The sequence below is a fragment of the Spinacia oleracea genome, chromosome 5 (genome assembly GCF_020520425.1).
Source record: "Spinacia oleracea cultivar Varoflay chromosome 5, BTI_SOV_V1, whole genome shotgun sequence".
Taxonomy (NCBI): domain Eukaryota; kingdom Viridiplantae; phylum Streptophyta; class Magnoliopsida; order Caryophyllales; family Amaranthaceae; genus Spinacia; species Spinacia oleracea.
Window position 1 is genome coordinate 13,782,628 of NC_079491.1, and position 12,003 is coordinate 13,794,630.

The following is a 12,003-nucleotide window of genomic DNA, read 5'->3' on the forward strand; positions in this document are numbered from 1 at the left end:
TTGTACAAAAATAAGCAAATGAAATAAACGAAAGACCCCATTTTAGCAACAAAAGCAAAACAAATGGTAGTAAAAACAGAGCAAGAAACCACTAGTGCAAAAGACAATGGTAAAGCTACTTAGTTCAGCAGTGGTTCTTCTGCTGCAGTTTGATGATAAAGTCACCATTTTTGTTTCTTTGAACAACAGAGAATGACAAAAAAGGAGAGGAAGGAAGAGCTTTAAACTGACCTTTTGTATAACTGATTACTGATATAATTGCTCTCTTGTTTTGGGAATTTTGCTAGGCTAATTAATTTACTCTGGATCAAAATGCTCTATCAAATTAACAAATCAAAACACCTAATTCATGGGGAAATAACACATCCACAATACTTTGGACAAGTAAAGTAACAAACCAATCAACCATGGAAAATGACAATATTTTTCTTATAGTAATAAAAAAACATAGTCAATGTTTAGTACTTTTAAATCAAGGAATCGGATAAGATAAGAAAAATTTCTGATCAAAACGAGGTTATAACTCCCAAATTCAAATTCAAAAAAACATTCTTACTAAATATTTTTTTGATATGAATGCATTCAGTTACATTATTGTTTGAAGCTTTTCAACTTGATCCACTTCCCATAAAAAAGAAAAAACTTGTTGGGTTGCCAAATAGGGTAACAGACCCACTAAATCAGCACATTCAGCAGCAAATCTGTAATTGTTCCTTAGATCTTCCGACACAAGAACTGAGATTACGTGCAAACTACCTTCCATGTCACTGCCAACATCAAATGTAGCTGTCATTAGTCAAATTTCATACCAAGAGTTATATAGTTAGATTAATAGATGATGAAGATGAAATCAAGGAACCAACAAAGCAGATGCCAAAGCTTAATAAGCAGGCCACTTACTCAAAGCTTGAATGGTTCTGAGCTTATCTGCTGTGGTAAACTGGGTTGGCCTCACAATCTTTGTGGGCCCACAAGTATATCCAGGCCCGGGTGCCTTGAATGTGAAATTCATTGGCGGCTTAACTGTTATATTTGATGTTCCGGCTTGACCAACAGTAACTTGAAAAGAGCTAAGAGTATTGGCACGTAATACCCCACCGCGGCAGCAGTTAGCAATTTGCTGGTTGTAAGGTGTCCCAGGAGGCGAATCTATGACTTGTGGATTACTCTTACAACAGTGAGGAATGTTCCTTTTAAATCCCGAACAATCTCCGTGCTCAGTGGTTTGCGCGCCTACCATCTGCCATATTATTTGCTTTCTGGGCCATGTCCATCCTAGTCTCCACCCTGGTGCTTCAATGTTGCGGTTCTTCTGATGGTTGAACATATCGACAACAGCCTGCCAGCACCAAAGCAACATGATTAGGCCAATGAAACAAAGGCAAATCAATGGTGCACTGTAGTGTTAGGAGTACTTACAAGATACCCATCAGGGGTCCAATTCACAACATCCCATTTTATAGTAATATTTCCATTTGAACCGCCTGCATCATAGGCTTCTGCTGCAGTATATAAGGATTCAGCAACTTTAATCATCAGTATCATTCATTAAAATTTAGCAGTGTACACAATATTGAATGGATCCAACTTAAACAACAGATTGATCGATCAAACTATCAATGCAACATAAAATAAAATTCCTCATACATTATTCAGGAACTAAAACAAAATTCTAGACCATAATTTAGCAACATTATGCAGCTCTTAAGTCTTAACCAAAAGACATATATGCAGCTCTAAGTCTTAACCAAAAGAGATAAAACACCAAATTAGCTTAGAACAAAGGTAACTGACTTAATTACCAGTTGACGCAAAAAAAGAGCAGGAAAGCAAGAATGCAAAGGAAATGGTGAGTTTAGCCATGGATATTCTGATGCAGTGAGGTGTTAAAGTTTCCATTTTTGTTGTAAATGACTTACAGATAAAGAGAAGGGAAGAGCTTTAATATGAGGTGTGGTTGCCTAAGTCAACTTATGCAACTTGTTAGTTACTTACACAATGCCTTGGCCAGTTGGCCCTTGACTATTCACAAAATCACAACCACAAGTTTGTAACAGACATTGCTGATTTAACAGTCTTGCATATCTCTTTTGTCAAAGATGAAGCCTTTTCAAGATTGGCAACACACTTATACAAGCATATCATTATACTTGGCCTTATGGGCATTAAAGTTTGGTTCATTAGTTCTATCTCTTGACCCATGTTTTGGGCTGCAGACTTCAAGGCCTACTAGTATTATGAAATCGAGAATTCGAGATATACCTAAGGTCTAAGGATAAAGTAAGTATAGTTATGTAAAAACAAGTTAGGTTTAATATAAATAAGTTCATAAAAAAATAACTTAAACTAGACAAAATTTAGTTTTGATGACTTCCAAAATAGGGTCAAAAACTCCATTATATAATAATGTTATATCATACTTCCTGCGTTCGTTTTTACTTGCAACGTTGGTCACTTTTACGCATGACAATGCACATCTTTGATCATATACACCCCTATTAGTTTCCTGGTCCACATATTCCTAATGTAATTTGGTTAACATCAGTGTTAGGTTAAGCTAACATGTCTTTAGCTTAGTATATTTAAACACTTCAAGAAAATAATAAAAGGTCAATAGACAGTTTCTCGAAAATGCAAGCACATAGAATGATATATCTGATGAAAAATCGCGCAGAGGTTTTCAACATCTGAAAAAAGATTGTTCTTGGATAATAGGACTATAGCAGAACTAGTAACTTACAATATATCCATCAGGTATCCAGTTGATATTCTTGATAACATCCCATTTGAGAGTAATATTCAATTTGGACCAAGAGCTTCATGAGCTTCTGCACAAGGAATTAAGGATTCAGTGAATTAAAAGTCAAATTTTATGGCAGCTCAGACAGTCATTAGAATTCAGCATGATTAACCATAAACTTCAATGCGGAGTACACAATACCTAATAGATTTTAGTAAACACCAGAACAAAACAACAATGACAATGCTCTTTGCTTGAAATACTTTGTCCTTATTAAAAAGGTACCACAAATAGCAATTCCGGCAATTCATAATAACTCTCATCCTCCACATCCGAAGTCAGACAAAAACTGTATAATCCTTTTCCATCATGTATAAATTTAGCAACTAAACAAGAATTGTAGACCAAAAATGTGGCAGTATGCCCAAATTGTAAAATATAAGCAAATGAAATAAACTAAAGACCCATTTTAGCAACAAAAACAACAAATGGTAAATAATTACCAGTTGAAGTAAAAAGAAACCAAGAAACCAAGCATGCAAAGAAAATGGTGAAGCTACTGAGTTCAGCAGTGGATCTTCTGCTGCAGTTTGATGACAAAGTCACCATTTTTGTTTCTTTAAACAACAGAGAATGACAAAAAAGGAGAGGAAGAAAGAGCTTTAAACTGAGCTTTTGTTGACTAGTTCACTTTATGCACTTGCTAATGTCTTAACTATTCATAAGAAGCATTAACATCAATTAGAAACCTAAAGTCCATTGACAAGTGACAACCACAAGCTTTTGATCATGGGAGATACAGTAATTACTCTGTCATATTTCTTCTGCGAAAAATGAAGCTTTGTCAAGATTGGCAACACATATCTGCGAAGAAACAAGGGAAATGAGATAGGATCGTTGTAAGATTTATATAAGATATATGAGCACCTATTCAATGAGTAAAATGTATACATGTTTGAATGCTTGAATGCCACAATAAAGCGCATCAATGAGAGATGAACAAACATTCTCGTGTATTTGTATATGATCCAAGCGGATCATTTACCCTGTTTATGCATGCTTAAGCTCATTTAATTTATTTGAACTCGAGCTTTTGGTCAGCTCAAACACTTGTTGAAGTTCAGTTCATTTAAGATCAAATAAGTATGTATTGATCAAACTAACCTCAAGCTTTATCTTTTTAACGGATCTTTTAACTAAGAACACAAATGAAATTTCGCCGAGCCTGAGTTCTAGCTGAGTCTGTGTTCATTCACAACCCTACTCACAAGTCACAACAGGGAGAAATTGTCTTCGGCTGCAGTTGTGCATATATTTCTTTTACCAATAATCTCCACACGAACAACACCCATTCTTAAAATGATGGAACCGCTTGTTATCTCTCACAACTATCTCCCTGTTCACAACCTTAGATACCAATTTAATGGCGTTATGGCAGTCACTACATATACGTAGATTCTTGCACACTCTCACTGTCATACCTTCCGCAGTTTTTAACAAGCCAAAGGATACTGCGAGCTTCTCACTATGTCCCCTCAATATTTGTAATTTCTCTTCTTGTCCTACATCATGAAGCACTGAGCTAGTATCAGGATTGTAACCATATTTACTGATCTTTTCCTCTAATACACTCCAGATTTCCCGAATCTCTTCTGATTTAGAAAGCATGTGATCACCAACCACAAAATTATAAATCTTCCTTCCAACTTCAATCCAACTACATCCAGCATCTTTCTGAAGACCTTTCTCCCTCATCTTTTCCCTCACACTTCTAACATCACCCCACTTACCTGATTGTGCTAGTACATTTGATACTATAACATAGTTCTCTACCCTGTTTGGATCTAGTTGTAGCAGTTTCTCAGCTGCCATTCTTCCTAAATCCTTATTACCATGAGTCCTACAAGAGCTAACCAAAGAAGTCCAAATTTTAGCGTCAGCTTCCATGGGCATGTCTTTCACAAACTCCATTGCATCATACAGTTTCCCAGCACGTGCTAGCATGTCCACCACACAAGTGTAATGCTCCAACCTGGGCTTTATCCCATATATACTATCCATTTCATAAAAATATTCCAGACCTTCTTTAACAAGCCCGGAATGGCTACATGCCATAAGTAAACTAATAAATGTAAAATGATCAGGCTCTAATCCCAGTTTTAACATCTGTTCAAATAGCAACAGGGCCTCATTTCCATATCCATGGACTGCATATCCTGAAATCATGGCAGTCCATGATACTAGATTTTTCTTGGTTTGGTTGTCAAAGAATCTCCTAGATAGTTCTATGCACCCACATTTTGCATACATATCTAGGATGGAACAGTTTATAAACATGTCTTTTGTCAGATTGGCCTTCAAGGTGAAACAGTGTATTTCCCTCGCCAGCCTCAAGCATGACAGCTGTGAACAAGCCATTAGGAGACTTGTTATTGCAATCTCATTGGGCTGAATTCCTCGCTCAAGCATGTGGTGGAATATTTCTATAGCTTGTTCTGGACATCCATTCTGTGCATATCCAGAAATCATTGCGTTCCAGGAAACTCGGTTTCTATTCACTGTTCCATCAAATAAAACCCTAGCAAAATGTGGTTTTCCACAGCGGAAGTACAAAGAAAGTAGTGACACTGATATAAATGGATCAGTTTCTATTCCATTCCGGAGCACAAAGCCATGGATTTGTTTGCCAGATGGCAAAAACCCAAGTTTGGAACAGGCAAAAAGCAGACTACTTAAGCTATACCTGTCTGGATGTAAGCCTGAAGATCCCATTTCAAGGTACAAGTCTAGAGCTCTTCTCGGATCTCCATATTGTGCATTACCATCAATTACTGCATTCCAAGAGTTCGATGTCTTGGTGCTTATTCCATGAAAGACAAACTCGGCAGAACTTAGTGACTCACATTTTGCATAGGCTACAATGAAAGCATTAGCCACTAACTCATCACCAAGAAATTCACGTCTTAATGAGTAACCATGAAGTTCCTTTAAGCTCATTAGATGTGACTTGTGGGAGAAAGCTGGCAACAAATTCAAAATAGTGACTTCGTTGACCTTAGTTTCATCTCCTTCCATCTGCATTTCCCTAAGAAGATCAAATGTCTTGCAAGCATCACCATCCCTAGAAAAATTCCAGATGACGGTGTTCCAAGACACAGTGTTCTTATTTTCCTTCTTTTCGAAGAGGGTTTGAGCAGCATTTGAGAGCTCACATTTGGCATACATGTCAACAAGGGCGTTATTCACAGTTACCTCACAAATGAGACCTAGTTTTACAGCCAAACCATGAATCATCTTTCCCATTTCTACATCCCCTTCCCCAGCACAACTCGGTAAGATTGTCACTATTGTAGCAACATCGGGTACCAAACAACACTCATCTTCAAGCATCTTCACAAATACAACAACACCCTCCATATATAACCCATTCTCTGAATAAACATGAATCAACGAATTCCACGAAACCAAATTTCTTTCAGGCAAATTATCAAACACCTTCACTGCATGCTCAATTAACTCATATTTTCCATACATCATAATCAATGAATTTCCCACAAACACATCCGAAACCAAACCCGATTTCGCCGCCAACCCATGAATTGCCTCCCCAAGACTAATCCTCAAACCCAAAGCACAAGATTTAATAACACAAGGGAAGGTAAAATTATCAGGTTTAAACACTGTGCTTGAAACTAACTCACAGAACATCAATAATGAATCATCATACAGTTCATTTTTAGTGTAAGCACTGATCAATGCATTCCATAAAAACAAGTTCTTCACCTTCAATTCATCAAAAGCAAAACGACAATCCAAAGGAAACCCACAAACAGAATACATTGTAATAAGCCGAGTGTAAAGAACAAGATCATTACTAAAATGGGTAGAAGTAACTCCATGAACCTTTCGTCCGATTTCGATATTTCTCTGCTGCCCACATGATTGAATCAATAAACCAACGGCCTCAGCTGTTTGAATTAAATTACAGTTCGGATTCGCCAATTGTTCTTGAATTACAGATAATGCCTGATTAAGGTTTCGGGATTGACATAGATTGTGCACAATTAGGGGAAATGAGAATTTAGGGTTTAAAATTTGGGGGTTTTTGAGGGGTTTAGGGGAGGAGAGAGAAAGAGATGCAACTGGCTTTTTAGTTGAATGAAGATTGTAATTGTTTCTGTATGATTGGTAGGTAATTGAGTTTAAGGGAAACGGGGAATGGTAATGGTGGGATGAAGAAGAAGGTAGCAAAGCCATAGCCATTTTCTGTAAATGGGAATGGAGTAAATAATGAAAAAGGTTGTTAGGCTGTTTTTTTAAGTTATGTTTGGCGCGCAACCAGACAACCAACATAAGATGTAACATTAGCCTAATAGAAGAAAATACATTTTTTTGTAAGGGTAAAAAATATACGTTAGTTCCTTAAATATTGTACCATGGTTGATTTTAGGTTTTACGGTGTATACTTTAACTCTTAATATCTTGAATTATATATAAGTGAAAATTATAAAAAATATTATGTTTAGAAAATATATATCGATACGAATCTAACAAGATTTCACATTACTACAATTTTCCTTAGGTACGAATCACAAAAGACTAATAACGGTCTAGTGTGAATAGCGTAAAAAACAAGATGATACATTATTTACGGAGCGGAGGAAGTATATCAATAACTGTTATACGTGGACCGTGCAAATAACATGCCATTTTTGTAAATAAATCGGTAGGAAACTAAAATGAAGGTGAAAATAAAAAGAGAAACAAAAACATTGAATTAAAAGAATAAAATATGATGTTAACATAATATAATTTAATGTTAACAGAATAAAAATAAAAATTAAATGTATATTTAAAGTCTATTTATTTACGATTTTTCCATGTAATTTGTATTATTCATCAATAACGGTTTTTGATTTGGAATCACCCTTTTTTATAATCTAGGTTACTCGTGCTCGTATTGGATATGGATACGTGTGGACATATATATCCCACTTTACTGTTAAAGACATTACATAATTTTTGCTCAATATTTAGTGAAGAAGTGCTCATATTCATGTTATCATGTATGACAGTATGACTCGTATAAGTGTTAGAGGATGTAACACGTACACGGATAATTAATGGAATGGATAATTTGAGTAACATAACTTGTAAAAGTAATTTTCTGCTTTTATTTAAGGATGAATTATTTTTACCACCTAAAAAGCCGAGAAATTATTTTTTCACACTTTCTCATTGAGATATAATATCTCTCACACTTTTCCAATATCATATTTTGGATAAAAGTGAAAACATTAGCAATAAATGTAATTTGTATTGTTTAAATTAAAAAAATGAGGATTTATCAATATTAATTAATTAGTTGTTAAATCACGTGCATGATACGAAACGTAAAAAGAGGGACGACACAATTTTGTTGTCACGTTTACCAATGCAATTAATCAACCATTTAATAAACCTACCACTAATTAAGAAGACAAACCAATTCAATATAAAGATGTTACTCCCTCTGCCCCTTTTTATTTTTTACGTTTTCCGTTTCTAGTGCCCCAATTGGAATATTTCCTTTTATATTGTATGATAAATGTCTTTAATATTTTGTTAAAAATCGTATTAATAATTATTTTAATTAATTAAAATCATTGTGACATTAAACTTTTCACGCGTTCTCATTGAACTATAAAATCTCTCGCACTTTCACAATGTCATATTTTGGATAAAAGTGAAACCTTATCGATAAACATAAATTGCATGGTTTATTTAAAATTAAAAAAGAAAAATCTTTATCAATATCAATTAGTTGTGAAATCAAGTTATATCATACGAAACATAAAGAATAAAATGGGACGGAGGGAGTACGAATAACCACGATTAGCCATAAAATCCGTTTGATTTCGCCGCCCGGTTTCGCCGGCGGCCAACCTATGAATCCCCTCCTCAACAACAATCCTCGAACCCAAAGCACAAGATAGGCCCTACCTGCGTACGTACAAATAGCTCAACTGTGTCTTTGTTCACATCATTAACTATAAATACTTGTTAGCAAACAATATTACTATCCATAATTCAATTACAGCCAACATTTCAGATTCACCGGAACAACAGTTTAGAGAGAGAGAGAGAAAACCTTGGAAAAATGGGTTCTCCATTTGCTGTTTTGCAGAGACAATTCGTTGATCACTTACTCTTTTACCTTCATGGGGTATTAATTACTCTACTAGATTTCTTAATCACTTTTTCTCTCTGTCTAATTAACCTCTGTTTTTCTCTAATTAAGTTCATAATCAGTCTCTGTTTATCTGCTTCTGAAAAACAGCGGATTCTGAATCGCGAGTTCATTAATCTATTATCGCTGCAACAAGATCATGCATACCCAGGATTCTTAGCTTCGAATTTTACTGATTTCTATCAAGCTACTCAAGAAAACCTCGATAAATTGGCTCAAATTCTGTTCGTTATCTCTTCCTTTTTCCCATTCTTTTTCTTGTTTAATTAATTATGTTTGATTAATCAACTAATAATCACATTTTTTTCTAAATATCGTAGAGAAGAAGACAATGTGGAATTCTCGAACATCAATCCGATTCTTCGCTGTTTTAAGGATAGCAGTTCCATGTAATCAATCTTCTCTCTTTCTCGTCTTCAATCAAGAACTGGTTTAATTTGTTAATTAATCAAGATTATCGTAGATAGTAGGAGTGTAATTAATTTTTAATTCAAGAAATATCATACAATATGATCGATAAATATTTTGGCAATCTTCTTGTTTAGTTGCTTAAGCAAAAAAAAAATCGTATTATTAAGGAAGTATTTCAGTCGTTACGTTCTTCATGTCCAGGGGTAGCCGTAAAGGGTATTCAATTTTAGGACTCATAACCTTAAAGTTTGTAGAGATTATTGATAATTTTATTAAACATTTCGGAATTTTAAATGATTGATTGATTTTTTTTTTTAATTTTTTTTTATGGGCAAACGAAATAATGCAGCATCGGTGCAGAAGATTTTGTTAGACAATGTGTTGAATTTAGAAGGAATTCTCATGCAAAGGACAAAGAAGGGTACGGTCGAATTTAGTATTAATCATCGCATTTTAATTACTACTACAGATTAGTTACTCCCTCCGTCCCTTAATACTCGACCTATTTTGACCGGACAGGTTTGCCAATGCACAACTTTGACCACCGATTTCTTTAACTATATATTATAAAAACTTATAAAAATACTAATATTTTGAAAATACATATTAAGATGAAGTCAACAATATATTATATACTAACATTTGTTTTCATATACTATAAATAAAATAGGGTCAAAGTGAATTATGTGAATAGTGCAAAAAGTCAAAACAGGTCGAGTATTAAGGGGCGGAGAGAGTACTTAGTATATTTTGATGTTTAATTTGATGATAAGTTGTTGTATAATTTATTGTACATAGATGCTTAAGTTGCTTGGAACGAACAAAGACAGCATACTGCCTGCTGCAGTGTATGGACTTGTTAGTTTGGGTGAGCAGATTATATTCGTCATCTAATGTTCGAATTATAAGGCTCAGTTTAGTAGGGCGTACAACGTTTTCATGGAAAACGACTTTTCCCTTTTCAATCATTTTACGTTGTTTGTTTGGATAAGGGATGGAAAACAATTTTTCATGGAGTTGTGTTTTTCCTTGAAAAATGTTTTCCAAGAAAAATCATTTTACATTGAAAACGTTTTACGCTCTATCAAACGGAGCCTAAGTATATATTTTGTTTTCCCCTATTGATACAAATCATGCAGTAATACTGATTATGTATTTGTAAATGTTATTGTAGCAGGTGGAGGAAGCAATTGTAGAACTAGGTGGGACAATTCTTGTGCCATCAGTCAATGAGGTTAACAAATTTCATTACCCTATAATACTCGTATATTATTATTGTGCAAAAAATGTAGCCTTAAATTCGGGATTTTGCTCGTAAATTTAACCATAACTTAATTCCCTATTGCAGACGATTACTCGAGTTGCTGAATACCAGTTTGAATATGTTGATTACACAAGCTCATTGATGGATAGGGTATTAATTACTCTAATTAACCTTTTCATAATCTTGTTTTGGTCCTTAATTAAGCTTAACTTGTTCAGTTTATATCTAATTAAACTTGATAATCTTCTGTATGGAAAAAACAGAACATTCTGATAATTGAAAGAGACCCAAAATATCAAGCTCGGAATCTGAATAACTTCTTCACTCAAGTCCCCATACTACTCGATAATCTTCTGTTAGTTTCTCTACTTGGATTAGTATTTATAAAATCTCTTCTCAGATTGATTAATTATGTTTTTCATTATAATTATTTTAAATTGAATTATTTGATGATGCAGTAAAGAATTCAGAGATACAGAGACATTTATCGATATCCACTCGGAAATTCAAACAACTCTACGTGGTATGGCTGATGTTGCTGATAGTGCCGGGTGATTAATCCTGCTCTGGTTGTTCATTAATGAAGATTATTCAATTGATAATAATGGGTTTAATATTTTTAATTTTTTTATGAAACAGAGTTACATTGGCAGCTCTTTTGCCTATAAGGAATGCACTTAAATCGTTAAAAACTTGGTATAATAAGAAGCACACGGAAGGTATTAAGAGCATGGAAGGGTACGAGTGTTTCCTATCGTAATTACTTTTTAATTAATGTAATTACAGGTGTTTAGTACCTTAATCATCTGATGAAATTTGTTGAAAATATACTTAATTTCAGGTGCTTAGAAAGCATGGAACAAGCAAGGACTGAATTCAACCTGCTGAAGCGCCAACTCGAGCCCATACTGGAGGTAAGCTAAATTTGTATGCAAATTCTGTGATCAAAGAATTTACGAGAAGTCGCATAATCTATTTCTGGGTATTCAATTCAAAATAAAAGGGGACGGGACAATGTGACAACTAATACCGGTATTATAATGTAATCATGTGTTGTGTTTTTTAATTTGTAGATGGAGAGACAGATTTCAGAAGCTTCAATGCCTAAGCCATTAGTGAAGCATAATGAAAGAATTGGAGCCGGGAATCCTGATCGTGTGTACGTCCGTGGCGGACAGATTGTACAGCCTTCTAAAGACAGGAGAAATTAATTTCCATATTTTCAATTGATATCTCACTCTGTAATTACATTTTGAACATGAACATTGTTGTCTAAATTCTTTTTAAATAGTGAAACAATTTTGTTTTTGGTAAAAGTTTCCTTCTCTGTATTCTGTTACTTTGTTCAAAGTAGTAGGC

At 34.5% G+C, this 12,003-nt stretch overlaps 3 protein-coding genes across 4 annotated transcripts; 1 reads left to right on the plus strand and 2 right to left on the minus strand.

Annotated features, from left to right (window-relative positions):
* Positions 1–401: 401 nt before the first annotated feature.
* LOC110794629 (protein COBRA-like) lies at positions 402–1,914 on the minus strand. Its single transcript, XM_056828042.1, has 4 exons — positions 1,803–1,914; positions 1,420–1,499; positions 901–1,339; positions 402–767 (listed from the first exon to the last, which is right to left on the minus strand). The coding sequence occupies exons 1-4, from the start codon at positions 1,897–1,899 to the stop codon at positions 742–744; spliced, it is 642 nt and encodes a 213-aa protein (XP_056684020.1). The 5' UTR covers positions 1,900–1,914; the 3' UTR covers positions 402–741.
* Positions 1,281–7,061, minus strand: LOC110794628 (pentatricopeptide repeat-containing protein At1g18485). 2 transcript variants are annotated; one of them, XM_021999598.2, is made up of 5 exons: positions 3,905–7,061; positions 3,550–3,604; positions 2,741–2,828; positions 1,420–1,499; positions 1,281–1,339 (listed from the first exon to the last, which is right to left on the minus strand). In XM_021999598.2, the coding sequence occupies exon 1, from the start codon at positions 7,001–7,003 to the stop codon at positions 4,061–4,063; it is 2,943 nt and encodes a 980-aa protein (XP_021855290.1). In that variant the 5' UTR covers positions 7,004–7,061; the 3' UTR covers positions 1,281–1,339; positions 1,420–1,499; positions 2,741–2,828; positions 3,550–3,604; positions 3,905–4,060. The 2 variants fall into 2 exon arrangements, with proteins under 2 accessions (XP_021855290.1, XP_021855289.1); XM_021999597.2 differs by having other exon boundaries at positions 1,282–1,339; positions 1,420–1,502.
* Positions 7,062–8,505: 1,444 nt separating this feature from the next.
* LOC130460846 (uncharacterized) lies at positions 8,506–11,960 on the plus strand. Its single transcript, XM_056828496.1, has 12 exons — positions 8,506–8,945; positions 9,060–9,193; positions 9,290–9,358; positions 9,730–9,801; positions 10,179–10,248; positions 10,555–10,614; positions 10,729–10,794; positions 10,908–10,999; positions 11,103–11,195; positions 11,284–11,382; positions 11,486–11,558; positions 11,718–11,960. The coding sequence occupies exons 1-12, from the start codon at positions 8,880–8,882 to the stop codon at positions 11,853–11,855; spliced, it is 1,032 nt and encodes a 343-aa protein (XP_056684474.1). The 5' UTR covers positions 8,506–8,879; the 3' UTR covers positions 11,856–11,960.
* The last annotated feature ends 43 nt before the right edge of the window (positions 11,961–12,003 follow it).

Excerpts from the sequence above, each read along its gene's own strand:
- LOC130460846 (XM_056828496.1), top strand. The coding sequence starts at position 8,880 with ATGGGTTCTCCATTTGCTGTTTTGCAGAGACAATTCGTTGATCACTTA. Across the intron at positions 8,946-9,059 it reads TACTCTTTTACCTTCATGGG|CGGATTCTGAATCGCGAGTT; the intron begins GTATTAATTACT and ends TCTGAAAAACAG. Across the intron at positions 9,194-9,289 it reads GATAAATTGGCTCAAATTCT|AGAAGAAGACAATGTGGAAT; the intron begins GTTCGTTATCTC and ends TAAATATCGTAG.
- LOC110794628 (XM_021999598.2), bottom strand. The coding sequence starts at position 7,003 with ATGGCTATGGCTTTGCTACCTTCTTCTTCATCCCACCATTACCATTCC.
- LOC110794629 (XM_056828042.1), bottom strand. The coding sequence starts at position 1,899 with ATGGAAACTTTAACACCTCACTGCATCAGAATATCCATGGCTAAACTC. Across the intron at positions 1,500-1,802 it reads CTCTTTTTTTGCGTCAACTG|AAGCCTATGATGCAGGCGGT; the intron begins GTAATTAAGTCA and ends ATACTGCAGCAG. Across the intron at positions 768-900 it reads CAGAACCATTCAAGCTTTGA|TGACATGGAAGGTAGTTTGC; the intron begins GTAAGTGGCCTG and ends TGATGTTGGCAG.